Source organism: Pocillopora damicornis, chromosome 10 (genome assembly GCF_964200805.1).
Source record: "Pocillopora damicornis chromosome 10, jaPocDami1.2, whole genome shotgun sequence".
In the NCBI taxonomy this organism is placed as follows: Eukaryota; Metazoa; Cnidaria; class Anthozoa; order Scleractinia; family Pocilloporidae; genus Pocillopora; species Pocillopora damicornis.
Window position 1 is genome coordinate 11,718,796 of NC_142679.1, and position 25,872 is coordinate 11,744,667.

General features: G+C 38.6%; 4 protein-coding genes across 4 annotated transcripts in view; 1 reads left to right on the top strand and 3 right to left on the bottom strand.

Annotated features, from left to right (window-relative positions):
• The window catches only part of LOC149038922 (tetratricopeptide repeat protein 28-like), a 4,576-nt gene extending 3,535 nt beyond the window's left edge, over positions 1 to 1,041 (bottom strand). Inside the window, exon 1 of the mRNA XM_089186195.1 lies at positions 1 to 1,041. This exon is cut by the window's left edge and continues 226 nt beyond it. Coding sequence (XP_089042321.1) covers positions 1 to 1,041 — 1,041 coding nt within the window.
• On the bottom strand, positions 518 to 3,870 carry LOC113684643 (uncharacterized). Its single transcript, XM_089186196.1, has one exon. The coding sequence runs from the start codon at positions 3,826 to 3,828 to the stop codon at positions 1,735 to 1,737; it is 2,094 nt and encodes a 697-aa protein (XP_089042322.1). The 5' UTR covers positions 3,829 to 3,870; the 3' UTR covers positions 518 to 1,734.
• Positions 3,871 to 16,272: 12,402 nt separating this feature from the next.
• Positions 16,273 to 19,191, top strand: LOC149038923 (uncharacterized). Its single transcript, XM_089184254.1, has 2 exons — positions 16,273 to 16,846; positions 18,897 to 19,191. Exons 1-2 carry the CDS (start codon positions 16,568 to 16,570, stop codon positions 19,017 to 19,019), a joined length of 402 nt encoding a protein of 133 aa, XP_089040380.1. The 5' UTR covers positions 16,273 to 16,567; the 3' UTR covers positions 19,020 to 19,191.
• A 1,373-nt stretch (positions 19,192 to 20,564) lies between these two features.
• Positions 20,565 to 23,399, bottom strand: LOC113678482 (F-box/LRR-repeat protein 12). Its single transcript, XM_027195365.2, has one exon. The coding sequence runs from the start codon at positions 22,186 to 22,188 to the stop codon at positions 20,845 to 20,847; it is 1,344 nt and encodes a 447-aa protein (XP_027051166.2). The 5' UTR covers positions 22,189 to 23,399; the 3' UTR covers positions 20,565 to 20,844.
• Positions 23,400 to 25,872: the final 2,473 nt, after the last annotated feature.

Consider the following 25,872-nt stretch of genomic DNA (forward strand, 5'->3'; position numbering starts at 1 on the left):
CACCGAGCGAGCACCGGATCCTAAGAACGCACGGGCAATTCCTATAACTCCCTCGGCTTTTATCTCTCCACTTCCACTGTGACAGCAGCTAAGTACCACCAGTTTAGCTCTGACTTTCACTCGTGAGACATCAGCTATCGTCAACATGTAAGCTTCCTTCGGTGGGGTAGCGTTTTGACTGTTGGGAGTAGGAATGGGGGAGAGTGCAATTTCTCCTCTTTCCGCGTTACCATGGGCAGCAAAATGTATCAGGCTCACTGAACTTATCCGCTCAAGTACCGCCTGCTTCGTTGCTTTCTCTTCAACTAGAGGCGGAACACCCACCAATCGTCCGACCATCTCCGCTTCCTTTCTTGCACCTGGCAATGGTTGCAGCCAATTAACCTTGGGATTGCCTATTACCAAGGCACCAGTGTTGCTGTGATAGTCCTCTGGACTATCTTGAATGTTCTTGAGTGTTGTCAACGAAGGAATGATACGGATCTTATGAGTCTCTGACAAGTATTCGGCTCCCTCCTTTTCACTCAGGGCAGCAAAGGGAACTTTGTACAATCTGCGGTCAGGAACAATAATGACTTCAGGCTCCTCAAGCAAATCATTAACGGGGGCAATAAACATTTTGTAACAAATAGATAGACTTGAAATCACTTTCTCGTCCTCGTCCTCGTCCTCGTCCTCCTCCACGAGTCGCAATCTTGCTGCGCTCTTTTGTGCGGGGGAGAGAGGTTCCAATTTAATCGTATTTAAGGACCGATCTTCACAATCTTTAGTGGGCAAAATACCAAGACTCCGGAAATTATCATCCAAAAATTGACTCAAAGACAGATCTTTGGGCAACCCAGCCTGAACTAGATTCTCCGGTGATACTCCTCTACAGTGAAGGACTCCACTTGTTTTCAAGATCCACAAATGCAGACGATTCTGAAAATAAGAAATGTACAGACAAGTGCAGTTATTTTTCTTTCTTAAAATGTTCTCAATGCCAAACCAAGATTGTGGATTAGTAGAGATGTGCGTTTCAACCGAGTACTTCTCTGCCATTAAGTCTGATAGGCCTCTAGCTCGACCCAACTCCTCAACATAAAGAGCATCCCGAACATTTCCGGTGTCACAAAGCAAAGTACAAAGCAGCTTGTAGGGATATATTCCTGTGTCCTCCAGAAGTGATGTTTTGAACTGATCATTGGCACCCAAGAAATATCTCAGCTCCTCATACTTTTCAATGCACAGATGAAGACACGAAAAGGAGTCTTTGATTTTATATTGATATAAATACAAAACGGCGTAACATGCAAGGATTTCAAACTCTCTTCTTCTATCTCCAATATCTCTGGATATGAATAAAGCTTTCTCCAAGCATACTTCCGAAGCTTCAAAATCACCAACAGTTTTAAACACAATTCCAAGTTTTCCAAGAGCTGCTGCTTCCCCTTCCTTATTACCAATTTCAGTTGCGATGGCAAGTGCTTTTTGGAAATACACTTTAGCCTTGTCGTATTGGCCAAGCGACTTAAACACAGTACCTAGGCTTCCATAGCTAGTTGCCTCCCCTTTTCTGTCGCCAATTTCAGTTGTGATGACAAGCGCTTTTTGGAGATACTCTTCAGCCTTGTCGTATTGGCCAAGCGACTTAAACACAGTACCTAGGTTTCCATAAAATGATGCTTCCCCTCCTCTGTCGCCAGTTTCAGTTGCGATGACAAGTGCTTTTTGAAGATACTCTTCAGCCTTGTCTTATTGGCCAAGCAACTTAAACACAGTACCTAGGTTGCTGTAGTCAGTTGCCTCCCCTTTTCTGTCGCCAATTTCAGTTGTGATGACAAGCGCTTTTTGGAGATACTCTTCAGCCTTGTCGTATTGGCCAAGCGAAGTAAACACAGTACCTAGGTTTCCATAACATGATGCTTCCCCTCCTCTGTCGCCAATTTCAGTTGTGATGACAAGCGCTTTTTGGTGATACTCTTCAGCCTTGTTGTATTGGCCAAGCAACTCAAACACAGTACCCAGGTTTCCGTAACATGATGCTTCCCCTTTTCTGTCGCCAATTTCAGTTGTGATGACAAGCGCTTTTTGGAAATACTCTTCAGCCTTGTCGTATTGGCCAACGGACAGAAACACATTACCTAGGTTTACATAACATGATGCTTCCCCTTTTCTGTCGCCAATTTCAGTTCTGATAACAAACGCTTTTTGGAGATACTCTTCAGCCTTGTCGTATTGGCCAACGGACAGAAACACATTACCTAGGTTTCCATAACATGATGCTTCCCCTCCTCTGTCGCCAATTTCAGTTGTGATGACAAGTGCTTTTTGGTGATATTCTTCAGCCTTGTCGTATTGGCCAAGCGACCTAAACACAGAACCTAGGTTTCCGTAGTTAGTTGCCTCCCCTTCTCTGTCGCCAATTTCAGTTCTGATGACAAGTGCTTTTTGGAGATACTCTTCAGCCTTGTCGTATTGGCCAACGGACAGAAACACAGTACCAAGGTTTCCATAACATGATGCTTCCCCTCCTCTGTGGCCAATTTCAGTTGTGATGACAAGTGCTTTTTGGAGATACTCTTCAGCCTTGTTGTATTGGCCAAGCAACTCAAACACAGTACCTAGGTTGCCGTAGGCAGTTGCCTCCCCTTGTCTGTCGCCAATTTCAGTTGTGATGACAAGCGCTTTTTGGAGATACTCTTCAGCCTTGTCGTACTGGCCAAGCGACTTAAACACAGTACCTAGGTTGCCGTAGGCAGTTGCCTCCCCTTGTCTGTCGCCAATTTCAGTTGTGATGACAAGCGCTTTTTGGAGATACTCTTCAGCCTTGTCGTATTGGCCAACGGACAGAAACACACTACCTAGGTTTCCATAACGTGATGCTTCCCCTCCTCTGTCGCCAATTTCAGTTGCGATGACAAGCGCTTTTTGGAGATACTCTTCAGCGTTGTCGTATTGGCCAACCGACAGAAACACAGTACCTAGGTTTCCGTAGTCAGTTGCCTCCCCTTTTCTGTCGCCAATTTCAGTTCTGATGACAAGCGCTTTTTGGAGATACTCTTCAGCCTTGTCGTATTGGCCAACGGACAGAAACACAGTACCAAGGTTTCCATAACATGATGCTTCCCCTCCTCTGTCGCCAATTTCAGTTGTGATGACAAGTGCTTTTTGGAGATACTCTTCAGCCTTGTTGTATTGGCCAAGCAACTCAAACACAGTACCTAGGTTTCCGTAGTTAGTTGCCTCCCCTTTTCTGTCGCCAATTTCAGTTGTGATGACAAGCGCTTTTTGGAGATACTCTTCAGCCTTGTCGTATTGGCCAAGCGAATAAAACACAGTACCTAGGTTTCCGTAGTCAATTGCCTTCCCTTCTCTGTCGCCAATTTCAGTTCTTATGACAAGCGCTTTTTGGAGATACTCTTTAGCCTTGTCGTATTGGCCAAGCGACTTAAACACAGTACCTAGGTTTCCATAACATGATGCTTCTCCGCTTCTGTCGCCAATTTTGGTTGTTATGGCAAGGGCCCTCTCAACATATTCCTTTGCTTTTAGACTTTCGCCAAGTTTATAAAGCATAATTGTAAACTCGCTGTATAAGTCAAACAGTTTCCTCCCGTATCTTTCCGCACTTATGTAGTCAGAGATATGACAATAAGCGCTGAAAAGAATGTTATAGATGTCGCTGTAAGATTGTAGCAGTGCTGAATCAAATTGGTCTTTGCTGTTTTGATCGGTGCCATTTAGCAAAATCAAACATTCGCTGCATATCTCAATGGCTTTCTGAATGCGATCTGAGTTGAGCAAGAATAGGGCAACAAGTAAGGCAATGCTGATGAAAGGTGTCATGGCTTCTGCTGTTAGGTTTCCATTGCAATCCTCTCCTGTTATCAGGGAAACATTATTTTTAGTGACACAGTACTAAATGGTCGATAATCTGGATTAATAACGAGTCACTTCAAACAGGAGCACACATGTTAAGTTACAAAAACGGTCTGGGTCGATTACACCCGGAAACTATTTGTAACAAGCTGAAAGTGTTAGAATTCCCAATATCCACTTAAAAACAAAAAAAAGAAAAGGTGAAGAAGTCGGTTGGTCACCTTTCATTTTACTCAAGTTATGATTTTTGCAGAACATTACATGACTTTAAAGTCATTGGACAAAGATAAAAAAAACTGACAGACTTTATCTTAACTTTTGCAATGAGAACTTTCCACATGCATAGTTTCTATAAACAACATTTATTACACCCATTTTGAAATCACTGGTGGTCCCTGTAATCTGATTGGCTCTAATTGATGCGATTTATTCACGAATCGCACCATTTTTTGCTTTAAATCGCATCTTTTTCCCAGCCAATGAGAAGGCTACACTAAAAACATAACAACCAATCAGATTTTAAGGCTTTTAAAGTAACCGATCAAATTGCAGGAAAATGAAAGACAAGGAGTATCATGTGGCAAATTTTGCAACTTTTTTTTTTTAACTCTTACATTCCCCCCCCCCCCCCCCAAAAATGGACATGAATTTAATTTCAGACCGGCTCAGTACTGCATCAACAAAATATTTGAACTGACCATGTCCTGCATTTGGGCGATTTCAAAATGGATGTAATAAAGTGGTAATTGAACCTCGTGTCGTGCAATTTTGGTCTGAAATCATACTTGTGATTTAAAATCGAACTTGCGCTGCGCGCTTGTTCGATTTTGAAATCAGACGTATGATTTCAGCCCAAATTGCACTCTACTCAGTGCAATTACCATTATTAATCAACGGGGTAAGGTTTTGAAGAAACTTTGGTGGGGTATTAAAAAACTATTTGGCTTTACCAACTGAGTTGACAATGTAAATTGGCCATCGTAATGAATTTCAGCCGTCGTTTACTTCCGTTTGAAAAATGTCATTAACCAAGTTCACTATGCATTTGTCATGGAAAAAGCAAGTCCCATACATGAAATTTCAATTCCAATATTGGAACTGACAGTCAGTGTTATCTGCGTAAGGCTCTCCAGAATTATTCGAGAAGAATTGGAAATGACAGCAGACTAAGTTTACTACTGGACTGACTCAGCTTCTGTGTTGAAGTGCATCAACTTTGTTAACTCGCAGGTAAGCGAACCGTAGAAACTAGACTTAACTCACTGGATCACTGTCGTAAATAGTAGCGGAGCTCGCAGAGCGTAGCCCCATAATTATGCAAAATAGTAGTAGCCCATCAATAATCTATATATTATATCATCAATAATCTATATATTATACCATCAATAACCTATATATTATACTTTGACCTCGGTTTTTTTGCTTCCTTGATCTCGTCACGTGATGTAAAAGAAACATTTTGCCCTTAGGTTGAATCATATTCTTACCGATTTCTGTCTTTCGTCTTTTTGTGAGTGAACGTTAAAAGCCACAAATTTATTATGTACATCCTCTATGTTAGAGCAGTCTGAAGATTAATGAAAAATCTTACAAACTTCAAAGAGAACTTAAAGAATATCCGCAAATGGGCTTAAAGGAATGATAATGGAATTAATTGTAGTTTTAAAACAGTTACAATTGGAATATAATAAATCAATGTTAAGAAAGCTCATACAGGTTATAAACAAATGGATACCAAATGAGAATGGCTTTAAAAAATTAATTTCTAGGAGTTTTTGTTGTAATATTCAGTTTTTTCTATCTATGTTCACATTTTACTTAAGTGATAGACAGTTGTGCCTGACTTAAACTACATTCATATTTGAAAATTATTTGATGTCAAGCTTAGAGGTCGTTTCAAAAAGTTTCATTGTTACTAAGAATTTGTAACAGGATTTGTGATCGAACTAGAACTTCTGGTCTTTCTAATCGCATGAGGAAACTCACAAAATTTCTCTTCCCAGTGTCTTAACTTTCTTAAGGCAGATAATTAGGAAACCGGAAACAGAAAAGAAATGGGAAAAGAGAGCCCCTTCTTAATTGATAATGAAGCTCATTGATTCAATCAATGAAGAAGGTGGAAGAATAAGAGGCTTGGTTATATCATGTATTGTGAGGTAAGGAAGCTACCTTTTCTCAAAGGAAACAAACTCCTACCATGTGTCATAGCCTGACTCGCTGATTTATTTTTGAGGCATTATTCGCTTTGATTAAAAACAAACAAAAAAAGACAAGAAAAAAATGCAAATTCAGCTAATGAAAAATCCATGGAAATCAAAAGAAATCAGAAAGTAATAGTCTACAATATAAGTTCTAGTTTCACCATTCTGAGTTTATTGATTATGTTATACCGGCTGTCAAAACGTATTTGCAATGCAGACCCTTAGGATCACTGTATTTTATTTCTTATTCATGAATAATACAAGAATGATTAATGAGAAAATTGCTCTAGTTTTCTCGAGAACTATTCGACAGTCTAAAAAATGTACCGTCCAAAATGTTTGTACTGGAAATTCCCTCGCTCGATTTTATTGAAACACCGTTCTTTTGGTTCATTACCGAGATAATCACAGATGTAAGTTATTGACATTCGGGAATATGGCAACATTTGCAAAGATTGTTCATTTTAAAAGCAATGAGCGCATTTATCAGATGAATGTCCCTGAAATATTAAATATGAAATAGTAAATATAATTGTCCACATGATGCCCTAACGTCGATTGCATTTACCTTTCCAAGGTGATGTCACTAAACTTCTGGATAAAAAGTAAAGCCTGTAAGATTTGGCCGAATTACCCCTAATCTACCCCCTTACAGTTATGTTGATGTTAATGTCTATTTAGTCACCGGAAATTCATTGTAAAGGACAATAAAATTTCTATTAGTTCAGCCAATTCCTTGAGCACGCACATCGTCAAGTGATGTTCATTATGTTATTTCATAATTTTTCTTCCTGTGACAACTCGTTCTCCATAATTTTCACAATTTTCGAGCGGCTGGAAAAAGGTTTCTGTGGTATTTCCAGTGGTATAGCATGCACGATCCTGGTGCCGCTTCTACCGTGCATTCCTATTATGGATCAGGAATTGCAGACCTATCACGGGGATAGCTGTCTGCTTGGTTGATTGGGACGCTCGATTAATGCGAGGTGTCACTGTGGGGATGGGAATAACAGTAATGGCAAAGTAAGCTTAAAACGGCAGAAATCGCCAGAAACTAATATGGACACATAAGATGTGTGTACTTTTATTGATTTTACGTGTTAAATGTTGATTTCTCGAAATATTTCTCGTGATAAGTCCACCATATTTCGCTCCCCATTCTATTCTTAATAACGTGTTCAACGCTCATAACTTAACACATAAGTCACACAACCCGTGACGCTTTCATGAATTAATCGTTTGCTTTTTCTCGAGACGTGAACTTGGACCACCTTTGCTGACACTGATCAGTAAATGACATTCTGCATTATGAATATATCTTTATATGGGATTGGTTTTAGTTTTTGATCACGTGTTGTTGAAACCATCAGTTTCTCAAATTAAACAATGCCTAACAATATCTTAACTACTGAGATTGAAAAATAATGTATAAAACCTTAACGGTTTGAAGGAAGAAATTTAACGGTGGAGATATAAAGCATCCGTTCAACGGTAAGATACGCTTATACTATGAATGCAATAATGGTAAATTTAAGAAAGTTTCACTCCTCTGAGAAAATTAAAACATCTCTCTTCGTGAGCGCGCAGTCTCACAACTTATCTTCCTGTACGAGACTCTAGGGCTTAAACGGAAAAAAAAGAAACAGATTACGGCTTTAGAAAAATATGTACCGCAGAACCCGCCGTTAGCATCCAAAGGTTTAAGTGAAGGGTATTTCGACAATGAAACGCTTGTGTACAAGTAGAAATATGGCATCTCGAATCTAGCGCGATCTCTGAATCGTTCGTTCAACCCTCCTAAACAGATTCAAGTTGATAGCTGATGTAGAGTCATAGCCCGGCACTGGAAAACCACGTGATCAACCACCACGGATTTCCTTCAGCGAGGGACAGTCCACAACATAAATAAAGGTCTGATTTTAGTTTATGATTATCAATTTCTCAAATTGAACGATACTCAATAACATTAGTTAATGAGGATAAATTAAACGGTATAAAGCTACAGAGATTTGAGAAGACCGCTGGATAATTGGCGATTCAATCGCGCCATCAACCGCTTTAATGAAGGGCTAACGCTCGAAACGAGACATAACTACATATTGCAAAAACAAAGCTCGAAAAAGCAGCTACTGGGCTTTGCCATGAGAGCCTTACCTCTCTACAGTTACTAAATGACTAAGGCTGAGAAAAACCGAGTGAATAGGAAAGATTTTCAACCGCACTTACCAAGATGTTGACAATGTGGCTGATGCTTTCAAAATGAAACAACAAAAATAATGAATTACACTCTGCACTTTTCTCAACCTTCCGAACTTCCGCTGTCACGGCGTTTTAGGTATCTAGATCACGTGTGTTTTCGGTTATTCCCCTCCCGCTCTAGGCTACTCGAAATAAAATTGCATATTTTTTGTGCGTTCGTATGCCCGTCTATCGCTTCCCATTAACGTTGAAAACGGTCAGCGGTCATGTGATAAAATGCTTATTGACCGAATTTAGTGGGGCCAGTGGAGAAAATGTTTGGCTCTGAGTGATGAAGCTTGATCCTCGCTGCGCTCGGTCCATAGGTCATGACCCCGAGCCAAATAATTTTCCTTCCGGCCCTACCACTCAGTCAATAAGAACACAGTATTTCGGTTTTGTACGTCAAACTTTTATCACACACGATGTAATTGAACGTGGAAAATGAAAGGCGTTATTCTTTTTTTAATATGAAATGTCAGGCTTTTAGTGTTTATCCCTTTGAAAGGTTTGATTTTCATCACAAGATCGATCCTAAGTTTCTTTTTTAACGCTAAGTTATCTTTGCGTGATAATGGACTCATTGTCTTCGTGAACTTTTCATTTTCTTGCGGGTGTGATTTGCATGATCGACGCCAAAAATACTAAAAAACTGGCACGTCACACTTTTCTAACTAATGATGGATTTGAGCATCCAAAAATGACACATCTTACTTTGTTTATCCGAAAACGTCAGGCTTCAGTGTTCATCCCTTTTGGTTCGTTAGGATTTGCATCACGAGATCAATAAGATTGTGCGTACAACTAAAGCTTCTGTCTTTAAACAGTAAGCTATCTGTGCGTAAAAACTGACCCATTGTACACGTGAACTTTTCATTTTCTTGAGGGTGTGATTTGCATGATCGAAGACAAAAATAGCAGCTGAGATAATTGATAAAAAAAAAAAAAAGAAAACGGACGGAGGGGATCGGTAATTTGCTCGAACATAACCACATCACTGGTCTTACCTTTGAAGGCGTTAATCCAATGGCTGAAATATGGCAACAAGTAAATGAGGAGGTAGCTTGACTTTCAGTAATAATCAACAGTTATACTTAATAGTCCTTCATATTTCTTTTGAGAATGGAAGAGAGGTGGAGGAAATGGACTGGACTACAGTTACGTTGTAGGATCCGCGCATCCGGAAGGGACTTTCCTGAAAACTCCCAATGGCAATAACCTTTTTGTTTCCTCTTTTCCTCAGACAATCGCAAGAAACGTGCAAGTAGAGGGCACTAACACCCAGCGATCATTTGAATGATAAAAATTATATATGGCTTAGGTTCTTCCATGTCTTTAAAAAATAACAAACAATTGCCAGCTTGACAAGCTTGCTTCCCGTTTAATTAAGTATTGATATCAACATTACCTGATTTCTCGAAATGCGGAGAAATTTCGTTTTCTGGGTGACGGCTTTTACGGCTAACGGTTAAAAGTTTGGCCATTTTACGAGTAACGGTTAACATCATACCATGAGTTGTTACCAGAAATGTTTAACAACTCGTTCCATAAATTTTTACCAGAAAAGTGTTTAACTGCTAATTTTTTTGGCCGTTTTACGGCTCACGGTTAATCTTACTAAGATTAAGACCGTCTATCAAACACTGTTACTGCCAATTTGTGATTAGGAAAAATGAAAACTGTGGTTAAAAGTATTTAACAAAATTACTGAGAATAGAAACTGATCAATTATCAAATACGATCGAGGAAAAGATCAAAATGGTATGTTTTTTTTTTTCCTGAAGTGATTCATTATGTACGAGACGTGAACCAGTGACTCTCATATCACGAAGTGTTAGTACAAATTATAAATATATCTCTAACCTTGCAGAAGATAGTGAGAGTTAAACTCCCCAGTTTTCACGTGACTTTCGAAAATTCAAAACGGAATTCGAATACTAATGGCGAATTAATGAGAGGGAGATCTGGAGGGTGAATCAACATTTACTCCGAAGATTTAAGTGTTCCATCTCAAACGAATGATTTTCGGTTTCGTACGTCACACTTTATAACCACTGATGGATTGAACATATGTATAAAATAACTTATTTCATTCTTTTTTCACAGGAAACGTCAGGCTTCTGTGTCCATCCATTTCGAAAATTAAAATTTCATCACAAGATCGATACCAATAGAACCAAAGCTTCTTTCTTTAAACGGTAAGCTTGCTGTGAGCGATAATCAACTTTTCATGAACTGATATGAAAAACCGATCAGCAGTTTACTCCGCAGTGAATCTATTTCGGTTTTGCACGTCACACTTTTACTACTTCAAATCGACCATATTTGGTTCCCCATACAATCCTATAGGACGTGTTCATTTCTTGTGAGTGACTACTGAGTCACACAACGCGTGACGCTTTCATGAATTAATCGTTTGCTTTTTCTCTAGATGTGAGCTTGGGCCGCCTCTGCTGACATCAGTAAAGGACATTCTGCATTATAAATATGTCTTGATATAGGATTGATTTTAGTTTTTGATCACGTGATTGTGGAAACCATCAGTTTCTCGAACTAAACGATACTGAACAATCTTAGTTATAATGAGGTTGAAATATATTTTATAAAACCTTAACGGTTTTAAGAAAGCCATTTAACGGTAGGGATATGAAGCATCCGATCAACGGAAAAGTACGCCAATATTATGTATGCAGTAACACTGAATTTAAGAAAGTCTTAGTTTCTATCGAGATTTAAACATTTCTCTTCGTGTGCACGCAGCGTCATGACTTATCTTCTTACTCGAGACTCTGGCGCTTAAACAGAGAAAAAAAGGGATTACGGCGTTTAGAAAAATATGTATTGAAGAATTCGCCGCTAGACAAAAAAAACAAACAAACAAACAAAAAAAGATTTGTGCTCGTATGCCCGTCTATCGCGTCCTATTTAGGTCGAAATTTTCAACAGTTAGTGGTCATATGATAAAATGTTTATTGACTGAGTTTTGTTGGGCCGGACGGGAAAATATTAGGCTCTCGGTCACGAAGCAAGGACCTCGCTACGCTCCTACCTCTCAATCAATAAGTACACAGTATTTGGGTTTGTATGTCACACTTTTATCCCTAATGATGTAATTGAACATGAAAAATGAGAAGTATTATTCTATTTTTCATGGGGAACGACAAGCTTAAGTGTTGATTCTTTTAAAGCTTTCATTTACATCACAAGATTGATCACAGTACAACCTAAGTTTCTTTCTTTAAACGGTAACCTGTCTTTGCGTGACAATCGACTTATTGTCTTCGTGAACTTTTCATTTTCTAGCGGGTGTGATTTGCATGATCGAAGCCAGAATTGCTAAAAAAACTGAGTGACTGTATTTCGGTTGAGCTCGTCACACTTTTCTGACTAATGACGGATTTTAGCGTCCAAAAATGAAACATCTTCCTCTGTTTATAACATGTTCAACTCTCGTAACTTAGCACCAAGTCACACAACGCGTGACGCTTTCATGAATTAATCGTTTGCGTTTCCTCGAGATGTGAGCTTGGGCCGCCACTGCTGACATCGGTGAAAGACATTCTGCATTATAACTATGCCTTAATATAAGATTGAATTTAGTTTTTGATCACGTGATTGTGGAAACCATCAGTTTCTCAAACTAAACAATACCGAACAATCTTAGTTATAATGAGGTTGAAATATATTGTTTGAAACCATAACGGTTTGAAGAAAGCGATTTTACGGTGAGGATATGAAGCATCCGTTCAACGCAAAAGTACGCTTATACTCTGTATGCAATAACAGTGAATTTAAGAAAGTTTTAGTTTCTATGAGAAAATTAAAACATCTCTCTTCATGAGTGCGCAGCGTCATGACTTATCTTCTTATGCGAGACTGGCGCTTAAACAGACAGAAAAAAGAAAGGGATTACGGCGTTTAGAAACATATGTACCGTAGAACCCGCCGCTAGTATCTAAAAACTTAAGCGAATAGTATCTCGACCATGAAACATTTGTGTACAAGTAGAAAACGGAGATTCAATTGGAGTCTACCGCAATCTTGGAATCGATCGTTAAACCCTCCTAAAAAGTGTCAAGTTAATAGCTAGTGGAGATCGTAGCCACCGGAAAACCACGTAATGAAGCACTACGGATTTCCTATATCAACGTGGGACAGTCCAGTTTTATGATCATCAATTTCTCAAATTGTACAATACTCAATAACCTTATTTTAGTTAATGAGGATAAATTATACGGTATAAAGCCACAGAGATTTGAAAAAGTTGCCGTAAAACCAATTTACTTCGCCGTGGTGACGATTCAATCGCGCCATCAACCGCTTTAACGATGGACTAACACTCGAAACGTGACGTATCGCAAACACAAAGATCAAAAAAGTAGGTACTGGGCTTTACCATAAGTGCCTTACCTCTCTACAGTTACTAAATAACTAAAGCTGATAAAAACCGAGTGACTAGGAAAGATTTTCAATCGCACTTACCAAGATGTTGACAGTGGCTGATGCTTTCAAAATGAAACAACAAAAATAACGAATTACTTTTCCCAACCTTCCTAACTTCCGCTGTCACAGTGTTTTAGGTATCCAGATCACGTGTGTTTAGGTTATTCCCTTCCCCCCTCTGGGCTTATCGAAATAAAGGGAAAAGTTTCAAGTATAAGTGATAAATATCGGAATTGGAGAAAAATGTGCTAAGTTTTGATCTGGGGTTTGGCTTCCGTCCCCCCTCCTCAGTGAGGAACAAGAAGGAAGAAAAAGAGGAACTAGCGCTTTGCCTGCCTTGATGATCATGAACTGTGCGGCCTCGTCGAGGGAGTTCAAGTGAAGACGACAAATATGTAACAAAATGCACAGTAAACATCGAAATGTAATGAAACAAGGAAACATTTTGGAAAAAAACATTTTGAAAAATCGTTCTACGCGCCCTACTTTCAAAGAAACCATAAAAAAACTATATATCACTGAAAAACTTATAAAGTATGGAACAAAAGTTTTAAAAAGTTTTTTTTTTCCCAGCAAATTTAGTTTCAGTGTTTTCTCTAAATAAAGAGTAAATGAAATGAAAGTTTGGAAATTTGACCGGATCTTGTTGACAGTAATCTCAAATCAAAACTCACAATTTCAAGGCAGTAACAAAACAGTTTTTTGTTACTGCCTTTGCTACATTACAAAAATGAAGAAGCCGTTTGTTCGTTACGGCTGAACGAAGACAAAAATCATGCTGCTTAGGTCTTTAAGGCAGGGTAATTAATTTATTTTTAAAAAATGACATTTAGTTGCCCTTTTGGTGTGCCCGGAGCAGACGCCGGTCCCTCGTAAAAATGCCGAGTAATCAAGTCGATTTTGAAATTAACGCAGGGGTCACATAATCGAAAGAAGTCGGTGACGCTGATTGCAAAATGAGAAACTTTATAGAGCGAGACTACATTTTTCAAAATAAACAAACAGTGATGTGGCTTGATTAAATTTCCTGAACTTAAGAGTCATTAGATATATTGACAACTGACATATTTAAACGTTAAGTCAAGTACATGCGTATTCAAAGTGAGGAAACTTTACATCGATATTGGTTGAAAGCGAAGGTAGTTGATTAATTTATTTTACTTGACCAATACTCTTCCAATGCTGAACTCACGCTTAAAGACCAGCGGTTATGTGTTATAAGTAGGTCCAAAATTAACGACCAATTGCCTAAATTTAGATAGATTTTGCCTTTTGGATATTTCTCAGATATCATTGGCTAATTTTCAGCTGGTTAAGATGTCACTTTTTTACCTTTGTATTTTCTACCCTTTTTTAACTTCATTCGCTTGCAGTTTATCACTTCCCTTTATCGGAGTAGTAGTTGAGATCTCCGTGCTCATCTGATTAAGTTAACAAATTCTTCCAGCTTTTGCATGATTCAATTTTGATCTCTTCAGATTCGCCGTAAAAGGAAATATCTCATTCAGAAAACAACTGGTTTCCTTGGTTTCCCATCACTGAAAACTTTCCACTTGAATATTCTCTTCGCATATCTTTTTTTTCCTCTAATTGCTGCTTCCTGTTCTCTGTTATCGCACTTAGCTTGTTTTGAAGCCAAAATAAAGGTAAAAATACAAACTATACCACCGACAGATATTGGCTACGTAAGTAATTAGAAATCAAAGTGCTCTGTGAGCAAACTCGTGAATTGACATATGATTTTTTAGATTATGTTTAATGTTATCTGTTTTAGGGAATTTTGTGGTTGATTGTCATATCTAGAGTACGAGCAGTAGTTCAGTGTTCGCTAATGTAGCAAAGAAACAAAGTAACGTTGGGATAAGAAGGCATTACAATTGAAATGATCATGCTATTACATTTAACAAGGTGGATGATGTCATGTGTTTTAAACGTCTATCATTTTTGTTTCTGGTTCAAAAGAAAAGGTTGGAAGTAAATGTGGGTGAAAAGTGAAATTTACTGTCTTTCGTTGTAAATATTAGAAAATCAAGGCAATACTGTCTTAATGAAAACATTAACGATTCCCTCTTTATCAAATGAGACAAACGGGAACGAGTTTTGAGTGATATAACTAAGCCGAGCCTGCCACCGTCATTTTAGATCTCCGCCTGGGTAGATTTAAGTCACGTGCTAGGCAACGTATAATCAATAACAAGATAGAATTTCATTTCAGGCCTATTTATCAATTTTGTGGTGTGTAACTTTCGCATTTTAGTACGTTGTATATATGTTGAATCTTCAAATTGTCTTGAAACTTACGAGAAAATTGTTCTTTAAAAATTCACTGAAAATCGGTAGCTAAAATTGTTTGTCTAAGAGTTATTTGATTTTCGTGTTAACTTGTTATTTAGCCAGTCGCCGGCATTTTTTGTTGCTTCACACAGGAAAAACACACGCGACGAAACGTAATGATCAATTTTGTCCTCAATCTCACGCTATAACAGAAAAAGCTTTTGAACATCTGTAAACTCCGAGCGCTTCGCAGTAAGTGATATTTTCAATGAATCTTCGGATTGTTTTCAAGTTCAAGGATTGTAAATTACAATTTTATGAAAAACGAAGGTTGTTGTTATTTCAGTGTGAATCCTTGAATGCTTGCCAGTCGCTGGCGCCGCTTGTTGAAACTAAAACGAAAAAAAAAAACTCTTTTAAGATTATCATTGGCTTCTTTTTCACCCCACCACTATTCTTAGCAACAAAAGTCGCCATTTCGTCTGTTTATTGCTCGCCAAAAACTATCAAATGTACTCAAAAGCCTAAAATCTAAAAAAAGTTTACAGGAATCGACCAATCGAGCGAATGCTATTCCCCACATCGTATCTATAACTCGCTCTTGCGCATGCGCGCAATTCACGAGTTAAAAAGGGGACGAGTTTTGAGTGATATAAGTAAGCCAAGCCTGCCACCGTCATTTTGGATCTCCGCCTGGGTAGATTTAAGTCACGTGTTAGGCAACATATAATCAATAACAAGATAGAATTTCATTTCAGGCCTATTTATCAATTTTGTGGTGTGTAACTTTCGCATTTTAGTACGTTGTATGTATGTTGAATCTTCAAATTGTCTTGAAACTTAAAAGAAAATTGTTCTTTAAAAATTCACTGAAAATCGGTAGCTAAAATTGTTTGTTTAGGTGTTATTTGATTTTCGTGTTAACTTGTAATTTCGTCAGTCGTCGGCATCTTTTGTTGCTTCACACAGGAAAAATACACGCGACGAAACGTAATGATCAATTTTGTCCTCAATCTCACGCCATAACAGAAAAAGCTTTTGAACATCTGTAAACTCCGAGCGCTTCGCAGTAAGTAATATTTTCAATGAATCTTCGGATTGTTTTCAAGTTCAAGGACTGTAAATTAAATTATGAAAAACGAAGGTTGTTCTGTTATTTCAGTGTGAATCCTTGCATGCCTGCCAGTCGCTGGCGCCGCTTGTTGAAACTAAAACGAAAAAAAAAACTCTTTTAAGATTATCATTGGCTTCTTTTTCACCCCACCACTATTCTTAGCAACAAAGGTCGCCATTTCGTCTGTTTATTGCTCGCTAAAAACTATCAAATGCACTCAAAAGCCTAAAATCTAAAAAAAGTTTACAGGAATCGACCAATCGAGCGAGCGAGCGAGCGAGCGAGTGCCATTCCCCACATCGTATCTATAACTCGCTCTTGCGCATGCGCGCAATTCACGAGTTAAAAAGGCTATAAAACGGACAATTACAAAAATGCACGGTCATTCAAGGCTATTGTTCCTCAGTGAAGGCGAGGCCGATCTTTGACGAAGAAAATGGCTGTTGTACAGTTGTGTATTTTAGCGCTGTTTGTGGCTTCCACAAAAAGTAGCAGTATGTATAACATGTATTCCAACATGATCATACTCGATGACAAAGGAAATTACAATGTTTCCTACAACTACTGTGAGTTCGCAGACAGACTGGAGTTTATGGCGCAAGTAAGAACCACAGGTTGGGTTGGTTTCGGTGTTGCTGGAGTAGCACCAAATAATATCAGTAACTATGACGTGGCAATAGAGGGTGTGAAAGATGACGGAACAAGCTATCTGCAGGTAGGTCGGAATAACAAAATGTAAACTATCTAAAATCAATGTTACCATTTTTGTCTGATTTCTTTCATTTAAGTTAAGACGCTAAATTCTGATCGCGAAAATATATAAAATAAGTGAAGAACTTAACTTACAAAGTATAGTGGAGATGTGGACGCAAGTCTCTAAATTTAGAGAGAAATGGCATGTTCATTGTTTATGTAAAACATTTGGTATTAGTATATATATGTTATTTGCCGGCTGGGAGGTCCGTATAGTGAAAAACTGTGACCGAGGTCTTGAAAATACTTTCAGCATTTTCAAGACCGAGGTCACAGTTTTTCACCATATGGACCGACCCTTAGCCGGTAAATAACATATTTATTGTTTTTAAACTTGACGAAATTCTTTCCGAAAGAACCCGAATGATTTAGGGCTGTAAATACGGCAAGATCTTCCATAAACTGAACAATTTTTGAGTGAGTAAATGGTAGTTAAAATAGAGGTGATGCAAATTAAAGACTGGGATGCCTCAGCGAAACATTTTCATTTCCGTAACGATAAAGGTGATTTAAAAGGCTTCCAAACAAACTTTGAAACATTATTTTTACAAGTATCTGTCACAATCTGACACCTGTCAATTAGAGAGCGCGCAAGAAAAAAAAGGCGTAGGAACATTTGAAAAACACCAGAACTAGTTTGGCAAGGTCTGTCACGACAATGTTTTCTTCAAAATCAGTCAATGATCTAACGGAAAGTATTATTTACTCTCATGGACCATTCATTCATGTACGAAGATTTACCTCTGTTCATTAAGTAAACGGCGAGGAAAGTAGTTGCGAGTAAATTCAATTTTTTTACTTTGAAGTTGTGAGAGTTTGCTCGTTTGTTTGCTGCAATGGCGTGTGTGAATCTGGTCTTTCCTTCACAAAAACTAAATTCGAACGGCACACTCCAACGAGACACAAGGGTATTTAAGGCGGCCTTTTCTCAAAAAAATGCCTTCAATTTCTGTTGTGCAATTTACGGTACAAATGACTAACTGTTTCCCTTCGGGACCATAAATTAAGTGTAGAGTGTTGTCTGATCGTCCGGGTGAGTGTAATCCTGAGAAGGACTGTTATCAGTAGTCACCACCACCGACAACAGCTCTTCTCAGGTCTCTTCTCTTCTCCAGGCTCTCCCATTTAGACTTTCAAGAATTTTTCGAATTTACAAAAGTACGCTCCACAAGGGCTAATCATTCTTATAAACTTTACTTCAAATTTTCGAGGATAAATTGTTTTAAAAACTCTTTATTTATTAGGGTAGTTAGCGATTGGAACAATTTACCAAAGCATGTTGTAGAGGCAGGAACTCTGGAACTTTTTAAATTAAGATTAAAAAAAATTTTTAAAATTGTAAACATTAGATAGTTCCTTTCTTCTTCTTCATTTTTTTTTTTTTCTGTACATAGTTCTACATTTGTTACTTTTTATTTTTTATTCAGGGGAGTTGTTATATAGGGCTAACCTCCAAACTCCCCTTTTCAAATTTTTATATATAAATTTATTTGTATATAGAATTTGAATAAAGGTGTATGTATGTATGTATGTATGTATCCACTCACCTGGACGATCAGACTACTCTATTATATAATGTTCTTAGTAATAATCAACGAACGTAGTCTATTTCATCTCTGTTAAAATGTAATGAGCATCAAATAGTCGAGGAGGACTTATCACATTTTTGTTCCAATTCCGGTCTGATTTTTAAGTTGGAGATTGCAATTAAATTTTCATATGAAAGGTCTAAAGGAAGATAACTAAACAAAAGCAAAAAACAGAATAATCTCTCAAAGGTAAACTCTAAATTTGTAGTTTTCCCTGAGAAAACGTTTTTTTTTCGGCTTACGTATAATCAGCCACACCGGTCCTACTCTTGGGTACCTCCCATCATCGTGGTGTATTCAATGAAACTTGATTTAAAGTTGTCTCTGTAAATAGTTTCATGTAGAAGCTGAAAAATGAACAGCAAACTTAGCAGCGTTATAATTTTAAACGGATCAGTTTAATTGTTAAAATTCACTCAGCAGCAAGGCCTATCTCATTTACGTGCAATCTCTTCCTCTGGCGTAGCTGGTCCTTTTCTTCGCTGTGTAGTCCTTCGCTCCAAAGCTGAAATCAAGGTATTTTACGTCATATCTAGATTTCGATGAGGAAAATTTTGTTTTGCTGACATAGTACGGTATCATCATTCTCACGTAAATACTTTGGATAATGGAACGAGAATTCGATACTAGATTCTAAATCCCACACCTTTGTCGTCTCAATTTTGTGATTAAGGTGATTTCTCAGTTTCGCACTGCGCATCTCATACTGCGTGTAAAAATTACCTAGTCAGGAGAATGAGTACCCGTGCATTCTGAGAACACGGTATTGTTATCAATCCATGGACCGAGAGGGTAGAGAGGAACGATACTCTTTAGCTCTCGAACGAGCAGAGTGACCTAAATTCTTTTGCATGATTTTGGTGTACAATTTGTCCCCTTTAAAATTGGGAAATTTAAAAAAACTCTTCGAAGGGAAAAAAAGATAAAGTTAAAAGCCTGCCCGTTACTCCAGGATGCAAATATACGACCTTGAAAGGAAAGACTCGTGGAATGTTTTGAGTCGATGTCATTTCAATTTGCGTGATTTTCCAACAAATTATATATCCACTTGTTCCCTATGCTCGACACTTCTGCCCATCAAGTTTTTCCAAGAGTTGCTCGAAAAGCCCTCCCAGCCCCAGCACTGTGAACCGATGAATTGATGCGCTTGATTAGTGCCAGTACAGGCATAAATGGGGTAAGTTTGGCCCACTTAATCTCCTAGAAAAGCACGGTAACCGATTTTTTTTTATTGTATTTTCGAAACAGAAATTGACGAGGAACACTAAATGAAAGTTTAAAAGAAAATTGTTCGATAATCTTTCTTTCTAAGAAATCAGCTCAAAAGATGAGTAACACGAGTTGAGGTGAACCAACCAGAGAAATGTACGGAAAAAACCTTCATGCGATCACGCCCTTCATTTTTATTTTTAGCGCCGAGAGCCTAATTTGCAAAGATTTTTCTGTATCAAAGCGTCGTCAAGCTTCGCGCAAGGTGCACATTACAAGAGGCAATTGACCAGTTAAAAGTTGACGAGTACTGACGAGCCTGCATGACACTCCTGCCATCCGCAAGCGATTTTAAACTTCTGTCCAAGATTAGATCTGACCGGGATTTATTTTAATTATTTTTTTTTCCGGTGTAATTTTGAATAAGGTGCCATTTTCCCACCAGTGTGTTCTTGAGGTTCGGTAAATGATTAAATTTTATAGGCGAGCAGTGACGCGTGTGAGATGCTGGAACCATTCCTGTGAGGAAGGGGGGGGGGGGGGTCTGTTTAAATGCAACTGAGGAGTAAATTTAGAGGGAATTATTAGACATTTGCGAAATCAGATTGAGCGAAATTCAGTGAGAATCGTGTTGAGATGTATCGTCGTTGTGTAAATAAAGAATTCAATTCTTTTCAACCGGGTCCCTAGTACTAATCAAAATTTCTTGGTATCAAGTATAGTTAACTTTTTTGCACAGTTTTTAAATTTAAATTAAATCATGGGCTTAAATACATATCCTCTACGATTTGAATATTTGTCTCTTTTAGAGTATCCCGCAAAATGTGTATTTACCGTCTATAAATAGTTTTGTACAAAAAATCGTGTTAATCACATTCGGGGTGCTTTTAACAAGAGATTTATTGCTACCTCTTCTGACAGTAAAAACCCAAGCGCTGCAACTGTTTTTATTCGAGAATCATATCGGATACTTATGATTAGAACAAATATTTTAAAGCCAAGTTATGTGAGACAACGGAAAAATTATCGAGAATATACGAGGTCCGTCGATAGGGAGAAAATTTAACGCGCAAAATCGATTTCAAGAACATCCTCGATTTCCTTTCCATTTCATTAAGATGATAAATTAGAGTAGTCCAAAATAAGTGAAATAAAATGTTTATCAAAGAGGTGTTTCCAAAGTGTACTTAGATCGGGCAAACTGGGTGGCGCTGATGGAGCCATTCCGTTGCCTAAAGACTTCAACTCCTGGAGTGGTTGTGAATTTGCTGGTCTTATCATCTTGAAAACTGTCGAATGCTTCGCTGCATAGCGTTGAATGGCAGGAATAAATTGCTGGACAATCTGTAGTGTCTAACAGCTCGATAAACGGGCAAATCTTGTTGAACTCATTTACGCCAAGTTGTGTTAGAGATCGTGAACGGCTCACGTTTAAAGATTGTAGACGCCTAATTCGCCAGTAGGATAGACTTGCGCCAAGATCCAGCAGGATTTCATCATTCAAAGCCTTTCCACTTCCAATAGCACAGAGTCCAAGGTACTCTAATGTTTGGATTCTTGCTATGCGCGGTAGCGCTGTCTTCAGCCCAGTTGGAGTAACGAGAGGACACCATCCTAGCTCTAGATGTTTCAAGGAAGAATATCGCCAAGTGATTCTCTGTAGAGTTTCGTCGTCTAAACTGATTCCGTCCAGAATAAGAGTTTTAAGCTCGGCGCAGGACTCCAGGAAATGTTCTACGAAGCTGCCGGTCAGAAATGAGCATTTTCGTACACTAAGTACTTCTAAATTGCTGCAGCGTGCAAACCCCATCAAATGTCTGTCTTTGAGTAGCACACAATGGCTCAAATCTAGTTTTTCCAGGTGTTTCATGCTATCAATAGTTTTTTCTAGTCCGCCGTTTGCGGAAACTGCGCGGAAAAAAGGGTCACAGAGTCCTAGCCATCGAACATTGCTCAGCTGATCTGCAATTGCCATGTAAACTCGGGGGTTTCCATGAGAAAACCTTATGTCTAGGTACTCAAGATTGCTAGGGAACATAATTTCATTTTGGCCACGGTTTCCTGTGAAAGCGCCATTTGAAAGAGTAGCAAACTTCACACTTTTCAGTTTCAAGACGCGCAGTTCCTTACAATAAGTGGTGAGAGCTCCCAGAGTTTCTTCGGTTAGAGTAAAGCCACTTAAGTCGAGACAGTTAACCTTTCCAGCAAATCTAGTGAAGGCTTGCGTTTGGAAGGTTATAGGGTCGATGAGAGATCTATAAAAATACTTTAAGTCGACGATTTTCCATAATAGGCGGTCGTATGACAGTCTGTTCCATAACTTACAAACTTGCGATGCCCGAACTAAGTCACGAATGGGAAGATAACTAAAAATTTTTACGAGCGTCCCCTCGTCCAGGTTGAAAACTGCTGACATTTGACTAGAGTCAACTTGGTCAAGATGACAGCCAACTCCAAGAACACGAGAAAATACGCTCAATGCGATGTCCCATCCAGGGATATACATCTCTGTCTCTGATGATTAGCCAGCCGTTACTTGTCTTCAAATGAATCGTAACGAGGAGTACCTTCGCATTTATGAAAACTATTTTTTCCTCGTGTACATTTTCATCAGATGTCTAATAGGACGCGTGAAAGGTCAATGATAGCTGATATCAGCTTCCCGTCGTGCACACGTACGTGAACTTTACCCTCGGTTCTCTGTTGCCACGTAAATTAATTCATTTGACTTTTTTACCACATGAATTAATTTATTTGAATTTTAAGAAACAATTTTCGTTTATTTTTGTATCCCGATTTTTTTGCTTATAAACTCTCTTCTTGCACATCATTAGAGAAATAACCACTAAAAGTTGAAGAAAGAAGCCAGATAGGTGACCTCTGCGACACGCACTTTCCATGCGTTTGATAGAACCAAAATGCACACTTGTCACGCGACAGCGCTGGCTGTGTACCGCACGTGGGATACGCAAACATCGCCCCAGGCATCACCTTCGCTTCTGCGCGCGTGTGAGCTTCGTCACATTTGTTTTCATTCTCTACGATCGTGACTGTAAAATGTTTGTGAAATTTTCACACGATACACTTGTTTGAAGAACTGACGTCAAATTCTATCGATAATATTTTCACAAACTTGCCTTGGATTGTCATCACTTGATCATGTGGTTGCTTTGCAAACATCGTGTCGACTTCCCATCGACTTCCGTTTGCTTCAAAATTTGTCCGAAAACTTTCTGACATACTTTAGTGGTTAGGGTCACCGAAATACTTCTCATCAATGGTATGGCGCTAGGGTATTTTTTTCTTCAATGAGAGACAACTGGAAATACTTTTTTATTTTTCAAAGTGGGATTCAAAAGGTTTAATTTCGAAAATTTTTGCAGAGATGCGTTTCACTCAATCGCCGGAATCGCGTCATTCCAAGTTCTCGATAGAAATCCTCTTTGCTGCGGTTTTCCTTTAAAATAACCGGCGATCTTACTTACTGGTATTTATCTCAATTTTAATCCAGTTTATCTCACGATTCTTTACGAAACAGTATCATTCCTTACACCTTTCTCAATGGCCGGAACACGTCACTCCAAGTTCGTCTCGGCAGAAATCTTCTTTGCCGTTTCCTAGTTATTATTCGATCTCTCGTAATGGTTTCTTTCTCAATTTCAATCTAGTTTTCTCCCGACTAAAAACGGAACAGCGTCGTTCGTCAGCTCTGGGCAATAAGCCATAAGTTATACGAACGTGCTTCCTGCCAGTGGGGTAAATTGGACACAAGATCACATGAATTATAATTAGTCAGCAAACAATAGTTGAAGAGGCTCCCTGAGTGAGGTAGTCTTAAAAAAACCACCCAGGGAGGAAAATAAAACAGAAAAGTACACATGCATCCAGAATTTCAAAATGCAATCATTCTTAGGAATAATTTTAATATTTGCGAACAATGAAAATAAAAGTTGCTATATTTATCAAAGTTTGTACCAAAACTGTTTATAAATCGATAACCACGATAACCAGAATACCTCGGCACACGCCGATCAAATCCTGGTGTTTTATAGCATGTCGTTTGTAGCGCTGTATGATGTTGTTATTATAAGGTATTTGTCTTGTCAGGACGCTCAGCTCGCACATTACTGAAAAATGTCGCTCTAATTACTTGTTATGAAATAATTTAAGGAGAAAAAAAAAACAGGTTTTTTGAGCTAAACGACTATAACCAAAGCGAAGTAGTACGTGCACAAAAAAATGAATACCGCTAAACTTTCGAAACTTCAATAGACACACGTGCTTAACACGTGGACTGTTTACAGAGTTCTTCGTCAGAACTATAATGGGGTTGATGGCACGAAAGTGTGAAAAATTATTGAATTAGAAGATCTCCGCACTTCTAATAATGCCAGTCGACTACGGATCTCAAAAACCTCTTTCATCCCGTTTAGAGAGAGTGCATCTTATGACGGACAAAACGGGGCTGCTCTTATTAAGTTTTCAAGCTCGAGGTCTATAAAATGGGGTTGTACAAGGGTTGAAGTTTTCCAGTGGAGGTTACATGAATTCGGAAGATAATAGAGATGTCATAACGCAAGGATTCTAACCGCCGGGGAAACATCGCCTTTGGAAACCGTTCGTTGAATACCCCTGGAGTCCATGACTGGCAAACCTAACCACTCGGTTTTTGCTCGTAACGTTAAAGGGGCTAATCAATGTTAAGATTCTAAACAGAAAGGAACATGAGTTTACGTTTTTCCGCCCTTTAAAGTGTGTAAACGCTCTCAATAGATATCCCGGTTTGTCTTTTGTCTCTTTCTCCATTCTTGTATTTGTAGAATACCCCGCTTGATTCTATTATGATCGTCAAGGTTTCATTAACATTAATTTTTTTCAGATCGGTCTGGTAATCGCGTGAGTTCTAGAGTAAACCAAGGTTTATGTCTCGTGACCAGAATAACGGCACGTGCATCACCCTTCACGTCAGTTCCCAGAACAAATTTATGATGTGACGCATGTTCCTTGCAATGTCACGCAGCGCTCCGTGACATCCCAAAAAACGTCTTAGGGTGTTACGAGTGAACCCGGCTTGATTCAGAGAAAGGTTTCATCGAAATATCCTTCAGTTTGCATGATCTGTTGTAATTTTAAGGACCTTATCTATTTCGCGACAACATAGGCGACGATAACGAGGACGTGCGTGTTACATAACAACCTACGATAAGCGAGATCAAATCTTCATGATCAGTCACGTAGCAAGAAGGACAGATGATTAATTTTCGGTTGTTGAAAAAAGAGGCTGGGCGAAATCCTGATTGGAACCCTAGGTATAATATATCTTTCTAATTTGTTTAACCGTTTAACTCCCAGAAGTGACTAACTTGTCCCTATGAAATCTATACGTTTTCTACCAAACGGTTAATGCAAATACTAAAACTTATCAGGAAGCGGTTTTATCTTGATCTTAAACCAAATTCTTGTAACTAATTTACAAGGAACTGTGTAACAGCAAAAGGAGAGAATCAGCGATCAGATCTTGGGAGTCAAAGGGTTAACTGTTCAACAGCATCGTTACGTTACAGTTTTAGTTGATCATCTGCGTTTGTTAACTTCGTCTTAATTTGACAAACACTTCTTTTCTCGATATAAAAAACGAATTATTTGCGAAAATTTCTTCTGTTAATTCTGAAAAATTATCCCAGAGTCACTTGTGACATTCATATCAATTCCATTCTACATTGGTGTTTATGCACAGATGGCAGCAGTAGCGTCAGAAAGTGTGACCTTATTCTCATTTTGTAAAACGGTTACACGAAGAAAGTCATAATCACTTGCTGTGATCTTCTGTGCCTAAAACACTGGATTTTGAAACACTCGCCTTGCCGTTTAGGATAGTTTTCGAGTTGCAAATTTTTCCTTGCTGATTGCATGGTAAAAAAGATGTAAAACGAAATTATCTCGCATTGCAAGCTTGATAGTAATCCGGTTATAAAGAAGCATGGTGAGGTGACTGAAGGTATCGCCACTTCCTCTGGACGGGATGCTATATATAAAACATTGCGGCTCATCCCCTGAGCATTTGTTTACCTTACGCTCAACATATATAAAAATACTCCCATGCGTATGAGAGCGCTGTGAGAGTATAGGGACGGTGAAGGAACTGGACTTTTCGTTTCATTTTCCAACGACCCTTAGAGGTTAAGTGGAC

Excerpts from the sequence above, each read along its gene's own strand:
- LOC113684643 (XM_089186196.1), bottom strand. The coding sequence starts at position 3,828 with ATGACACCTTTCATCAGCATTGCCTTACTTGTTGCCCTATTCTTGCTC.
- LOC149038923 (XM_089184254.1), top strand. The coding sequence starts at position 16,568 with ATGGCTGTTGTACAGTTGTGTATTTTAGCGCTGTTTGTGGCTTCCACA. Across the intron at positions 16,847-18,896 it reads ACGGAACAAGCTATCTGCAG|CAAGGCCTATCTCATTTACG; the intron begins GTAGGTCGGAAT and ends TTCACTCAGCAG.
- LOC113678482 (XM_027195365.2), bottom strand. The coding sequence starts at position 22,188 with ATGTATATCCCTGGATGGGACATCGCATTGAGCGTATTTTCTCGTGTT.